This window comes from Amaranthus tricolor, chromosome 12 (genome assembly GCF_026212465.1).
Source record: "Amaranthus tricolor cultivar Red isolate AtriRed21 chromosome 12, ASM2621246v1, whole genome shotgun sequence".
In the NCBI taxonomy this organism is placed as follows: domain Eukaryota; kingdom Viridiplantae; phylum Streptophyta; class Magnoliopsida; order Caryophyllales; family Amaranthaceae; genus Amaranthus; species Amaranthus tricolor.
Genome location: NC_080058.1, coordinates 4293344 through 4300626, shown reverse-complemented (window position 1 = coordinate 4300626; position 7283 = coordinate 4293344). Strand labels below are relative to the sequence as shown.

General features: G+C 32.9%; 1 protein-coding gene across 1 annotated transcript; it reads left to right on the top strand.

Annotated features, from left to right (window-relative positions):
- Positions 1–839: 839 nt before the first annotated feature.
- Positions 840–7152, top strand: LOC130797278 (E3 ubiquitin protein ligase DRIP2-like). The gene is made up of 7 exons (XM_057659821.1): positions 840–1333; positions 3687–3786; positions 4491–4821; positions 5063–5469; positions 5553–5603; positions 5914–5986; positions 6552–7152. The coding sequence occupies exons 1-7, from the start codon at positions 1210–1212 to the stop codon at positions 6726–6728; spliced, it is 1263 nt and encodes a 420-aa protein (XP_057515804.1). The 5' UTR covers positions 840–1209; the 3' UTR covers positions 6729–7152.
- Positions 7153–7283: the final 131 nt, after the last annotated feature.

Genomic DNA, 7283 nt, shown 5'->3' with positions numbered 1-7283 from the left:
GCTATCTTACCTAGGCTTTTTTCAGCCCAATACATGACATTAAGACCTGGAAAACGAGTCCATATAGGCAACGTAAACAAGTTTTCTTTATCATAAGACATAGAGGCTACCCAAGATTTAACAATAAATGATTTTTTGTCAAACATAAACCCATTCATCTCACAAGCCTTTTCACCAGCTTGTTGTTCCATAACCTCACAAGGAAAACACCCTTAACCACCATCACAACTTTATCAATGCCCAGATCCTTCTTTATTATTATTATTATTAAATTGTAGTAAGATGTGTACATGAAATTTTATATATAGTACATTTTTTTACGGCAATAACTAATTAAGAATTAGTCCATGTTTATGTTTCATAAAAGTATTTATAAAATACAACTAGAGGAAAAAAATAATACCTTTCTCGTAAATTTTTGTAATATTTTCTATTTTCGACCCTTATATTTTCTTTTATAGAAATGTTCATGCAACTTTTTGAAAATTTTCATCTACTCATTTTAGTGACATCTATTACAAAATTTAAGAAGTGGTTTGTACTAATTGAGGAAATAATTAAATTCCTATGTCGATGAGAATTGCTAATTCCTACAAATTTATATCCTTTGAAAAATTCCTAAATTCATGGAAATTGTTTGTTTTTCTTTTTTGAAAGGAAGGAAATTATTTTAGACAAAAGAAATTTTCAATATTATAGAAATTGCTGATAACCATATGATAATTGTGAGTATAACCGTATAATAAATTAATTTTTTTTAAATAATAAGTATTTAAATGCAAACAAACTACCTTTAAATGTCTTTAATATTCCCTAATATTTGTTGTAAATTAATCGTAGGTCTTTCTCTCTCTATCCCTTTTTCTATACCTAATTAAAATTCAACTCTCTTATCTCTCTCTCTCTATTAGACAAAAAATAAAAAAATAAAAAAAACCCGAAACTAACGTCTATATAATTTCTTAGCTTTTTTTTTTTGTCAAAATAAAAAATCAATTCAAAACATTTTAAAAATCAAAAAATCTACCCAGAAATTGCATCCTGTTAAATTCCCCCCAAATTAATTCCCCAGATCCATTTTGATTTCTTCTCTTAATTCGACGTCTGAAATTAATCACTATACCCTCCATCCCACCTTCTCTCCAATTCATCCTCATCAGCAAAAAAGCTTATTCTAGAAAGAGAACGAGTGATTGAGTGTTGACGAAGATGTCGAATTCTCGTGGTCAGTTTGTAAGGGTGAGTAGAGCAGTGTTAGCGGCATGCATGACATGCCCTATTTGTAATAAGCTTGTTCGTCAGGCTACCACCATCTCCCTTTGTCTTCATACGTGTAAGTTAGCTTTTACTTTTCTGGGTTTTTAATTTCAATTGGGTATATTTTTACATTGCATTTGTGCTATGTTCGTTAATTGGGTACATGAGAATTGAATATTTTACATTACTTATGATTTTGTGGTTTAATCGTGAATTATTTGATCTGAGTTGTGTTCTTTCACTTCAATTTGGTACTTTCGAACGTAAATTATTTGTGGGTAAATGTTAATCATTATTCTTATTGATTGATTCTTAATACTTTCCCATTCCAAATTATTTACAAATTAGAAATATTGCCCTATTTATTTATGGCCGTTACGGGTAAATGTGAATCATTATTTTTATCGATTGGTTCTTATTACTTTCTCCGTTTCAAATTATATTCATGGCCCATAAATTGTGATTAGTTTTGATCTATAATTTAAAATATATTAAAGTGAGATCTTATTTAATTTGTGTGTAAAGTAAAATTTATTAATATCAAATTATATATTTAAGTTAAATTGTGTAAAAAGTGCAAAAAATGAGGAAGTATTAGTTATGTTTTCGTGATTTAATCGTGAATTGATTGATCTGGGCTTGTATTTTTTCATTTCGATTTGGTATTTTTGAACGTAGATTATTTTTGGGAATATTAAATTATTGCGGTTATTGATTTAATCTTTACGTGAAGTTTAATCTCGTTTTCATCATGCAAAATTTTAGCGTGATTGAAAACAATTGTTTCATGTTGATGACACGTAGTGTGATATAACAGATATTTTGATTGAATATGGGTTTTGGTTTGTCAATAAAGTCAAACACAGTTCTCTTTTTGGTCTACGCTGTAATTTGAAATCGTGTTTATGTTAATTAAATTCTTATCGTGTTTTCGAAGTCTAAAAAGTTTTTGTTTCGTGTTTCAGTCACTGAATGATAATTATTTGTGCCATGCTCATGTCATTGCTGTGGAAGCTACTGAATTTTCATTATTTGGGAATTAGTTAATGCCTATAGTTTGAAAGCCAATGATCTATAATTCTTTTGTTTTGAATTATAATGAATTCATAGCCTTAAAACAAGGTCGCATCGCATCGTCCGTATCTTAAAGGTAAAAACAACGAATCAACATTTCTCGTGTTGTAAAGGTGTAAAAAGTCTGCATTTTGGGTCATATCAAGGGATATTTTATAGTTTCGACCGACATTTAGGCGCGTTACCGTATCACCATTAGCTTACCTCGCGACGCTAACTCTATGAATGAATTAGATTAAAATGACTTGTCAAATCATGTGCACTTTTTATTCATGTGATGTTGGGGATATACTTACCACAAGGGTCAATCGGAAATAACTTTTTTGTTATCACTAACAAGGCTTAGGTTGCATACATCTGACCTCCCTTAATCCCACTTAGGTGGAGTGACTAAATGGCATTAGGGTAATAAAATGTTGTTAATTTCATAATCATTATCTAAACAATTGTGAAGGGATGATGACATGTTAATTAAAGAATGTTTATGTTATGTTTACGTAATTGCTGTTGAACTTACTTGTTTTTTTGTCTTTGAATGTAAATCAATGCTCCTGAAATGATATACTAAGCATCATGAGCTGATTCATGCTTTAGTTGGTTTTTATAATGTTTTCCTAGAATTACTGATGCAATTGGATCTACTGAATATTAATTTGATCGTGTATTATCAAAATTTTCATTATTTAAAGATAACATGATGGAAAATTTTCAGGTTGAAGGATTGATTTATACTTATGGTTGACGTTCTAATCATTTTAACATATTGTAATCATTGTGACTGATGGCTATGCCTTCTAGGTTTAAAACGATAAACATACATCAATTAATGACCTGTTGATTTACATGAAAGGATTTTCTCGTCCATGAGTGTTAATTCCTGGTAAACAATGGAGAAAGATGTTTCATTAAGTATAGTTGAGATTATGTAGTTTTAGATTACAGTTGATCGATTACATTTATTGGTTTTGAAATGCTAATGGTGTCATTAATATTTTTAGATGGTTTGATCTCTTAATCTCTGATGTTAAATGACTTACAGTGCTATAATTTTACTCTCATGTGTACCCTATTCTGATCTTTTCAATTACTTATTATACAGTTGTGAACCATATCAGTATATTTGGTAAACTAGATTTATGAATTTGCTGCTCAGCCTTTTCACTTTCTATACTCGGAATAATGTTGTAGCTTTATTGATTGCGTGAGCTTTTAGCTTGAATACTCCATGATGAGTTCCTAAATCCCCTTCGGTCAAAAGAATAAAGATATATCATGAGTGATGTGTTGAGATTTTGATGAATCAGGTGATTTTGGCTCTTCTGAATTCTGATGCATTAAAATTTTGCTTTTTTCAGTTTGCAAGCAATGTATTTACGATAAACTATCCGATGAGGATGTTGATAGCTGCCCAGTGTGTGATGTTAATCTTGGATGTATTCCAGAGGAAAAACTCAGGTGTGTTGCAATCTCTCTCTCGCTCTCCACCTCTTGCTTCCCTTGATTCTATGGTATTTGAAAAATGTAATTTAACATCTCATGGCAAATGACTTCCTTGATTAAATAGATGATAGTCATCAAAATAGTAGAATGCCCTGTTAATTTCTTCTATGATCAGATTTACCCTGAATTGGGTTATAGATTGGCATGAGGGAGGAGGGGAGTAGAGGTGGAATTGTATTACACTTATTGAAATCAAGAAGGTAAAAACCGAAGCTTCAAATGGATTTATAGTACTACCCATATCAACAAGGTGCATGTTCTTTTCAAGGTTACTCATTTGAAGAAAAATTCACTGTTAAGCATGCTTGGTGTGGTGCAGTCATAGGATCAGTGACCTCCTAGGAAGTCTATTGGGTGCACATGAGTGATGACAAATTCACCCAAAAAAGGCTTGTGTTGGTTTTTGGGGTCAATCAACAACCCCTATGGGTAATATCGCCAACCCGGACCAGTTCAGGGTGTTACAGAATTGTGGTGTCTAAATATATTGCTAGATTCAAAAATTTTTTGCTAATTGAGCTATGTCAATATATGGATACATGTGCGTGGAAATTGAATATTGAATTCTCTACATTTGCAATCGATATTAATAAGCTTTGATGTGCATAATTTTTCTTCTTTCTCTTGTCTAATTTGTATTCACCTTTGGCATAATGCAGGCCAGACAACAATCTGGCAGATATCAGGGCCAAGATTTTCCCTCCTAGAAGAAGACAAATTGCAGAACCTGAAGTTACCCCTGTGAATTCCCCTCCAGCTAAAAGAAAGGAGAGATCACTGTCATCGTTAGTGGTCAACACACCTAGAGTATCCATACAAGCTGGTGTCACTGGTAAAAGAAAAAGAGCTGGAAGAAAAGGTTCTGCACCAAGGGTTGCAAGTCCTGCCACTGAAGAAACTCCCAAGAAAGAGGAGTCTTCCGTGGAAGATCATCTTGATGGGTCAAGTTCACCTGAGACGTTAAATAAGATCATGCAAAATAAGAAGCAGGTAAATGTCACATTAACTTGTTCCTATAATGTCTATATGTATTGAACTCTTTTTGCCCCACATTTTTGTGAGTTATTTACTGAAACCTGATAACTTGCGGCCTTTTTTGTATGTCCAAACTCTTCAGTATTTTATATATACTTGAGTTGCCAATCACAGATTGATGTAGCAAATGTTTTACTGGTGTTTTAAATCTGTAATCTGTATTATGTTAATACATCAGTTTTCCTGATTTTTCCAGAGTTCTTCAACCAAATCTTCCAATGATCAGATTCGTGGTGAGCACATCAAGGGAAAAGTTGATGACTGGAAACCATTAAATACTCTTGTTGAAGCTGCTAATAGAAGCAAGTTCTCTAAGTCTAATTTACAAGGGCCTTCTCATGCTAAAGAAGAGCCATCGGGAGAACAAGATGTAAAGATGAATAAGAGGAAAATTGGGGAGAATGGACAGAGAACCGAAGTCCAGGATGACAAAAGTGGTGTGTCATCAGTCCCGGGGCCAGTAAAACGTAAAAGGATGCGCCCATCTAACAGAAACCGATCATCTGGAACTATAGAATTCAGTCCGCAGGTCATGGTCAATGAGACTTGTCGGAATTGGAAAGATGGTCCAGTTTGGTTTTCACTGGTTGCTGCTAAGAATCAGTAAGTGAACATAGCTTAGTCTATAATGTATTCTCACTTCTAGTTCCAATCGGTTTTTCATCATTTTTTATGTGTTGATTCAGGGTTGGAGAGGAACCTCTTCCACAAGTAACAGCAGCTTTCTTGAAAGTAAAGTGAGTTCTCAGCTCTCTCATCTAATATTAATTTTTTTTCCGTATTTTTGTTTGCATTAAGCCAAGAGAACATCAGTAGATTACATCAGTGAGAAATCAAATAGAATACTTGAATAACCTTGGATTCGGTCGCAAAAATGTATAGTTTTACACTTGTTATTATCTGGGTCTTATAGCTACCAGCAAAGGAAATATTCCTGATTGATTTTTGATACGTGTATCTATGTTTTTATCATGTGATCTACGATAACTGATTACTCATGTTTGCTTGTTACTGTATTAATACTTTTGTTACTTGTTACTCGTGTAGGGATGCAAACATGCCTGTCTCAACAATTCAAAAATACGTTGCAGCGAAACTTGATCTTGCAAGTGAGGCAGAGGTAAGTACTAAAATCCTCCATTGGGGGGGTAGTTAGACTTATGCAATTTGATTTGTGTGTTGATGTTTCTCATATTTTCCAGAAGCGAACGATGTTTGGTTAAAACGTATAAATGCTTGTATAGAAACTCGGTGCAAATGAATGCCAGATCAAAATTAATTTAATTGGAAGCTGGTTTTCTCGAATGTCATATATATAATCGCTGAATATCCATTAAATCTGCAATAGATACCTAAAGGCTGGTATTTGCTTTAGATGCCGTGTAATAGGCTTGCTTAATTTTAAGGCCCAAGGACTATCTTAGTTTACACAGTTTAGTCGTAGGTTTGAAGTTTCCGCACTTATTTGAAATTCACATGAAGAGTTCTTAGCCGCGCGTTAGTTTTAACATCTGATTTTTCTCAAGCTGTAATCGTGAAGCATTCTTAACATGAAATTTTCTGTTTAGGAGCAAAAGATGCTTGAAGGATCATGTTTCTTATAGATGATAGATCATCTTAGAATTTATCCAAACCCGTTTAATCTATACGTACAACATACTTACGGCAAAGGATATTATTTGCAGGTTCAAATTCTGTGCCAAGGACAACCTGTAATGCCTCACCTGACACTAAGCAGCCTACTGGATACATGGCTCCAAAATTCATCGTCCCAGAAGGTACATACATCGGTAGGCAACTCTGCTAAGGAGTTCGTGATGGTTCTCTCCTATGCACGCAAGGTTGAACCCTTCACTGTTTAATGCTGCAGCATTAATCGCCTTGATCCGTCTCCATTAAATTATCGTCGTCTTTAGTTAAATACAGTGACTTTTCTGCATCTTGCAGAGGAAAATGGTGTCATATTCAGTATCCAGCATTTACAATTTTTTTTTTTATATATTATAGAGCTACACATTGGTTATTTGCGAATTACAACCTACGTTTGTAAATGAGGTCAAATAACAGTTTTTAAAATTGGTATAGAATATAGACTATAGGTAGTTTAGCAATCTTTTCATTTTTCTGGTGCATTCTTATTCTTTTCATTTATTGTAGAGAAATTACCTTGAACACTATGGTTATGTACTACTACTAGTTTCCTATTCTTTTTATTTGATTGAAATTATTTTTAGTAATTGTAACTTTTTTTCCTATTATAGTAAATTGGAGAGTTAAATTAGTTGTACTTTTTTACTTACATTTGTTATTACAAATAAATCAATAATATTGTTTTTTTAGTTTTTAGAAGGGCATGATAGCTTACGTTCAATTTCTAACTTTGATTAAATTTATTTCAATTTATGTTACATTACACA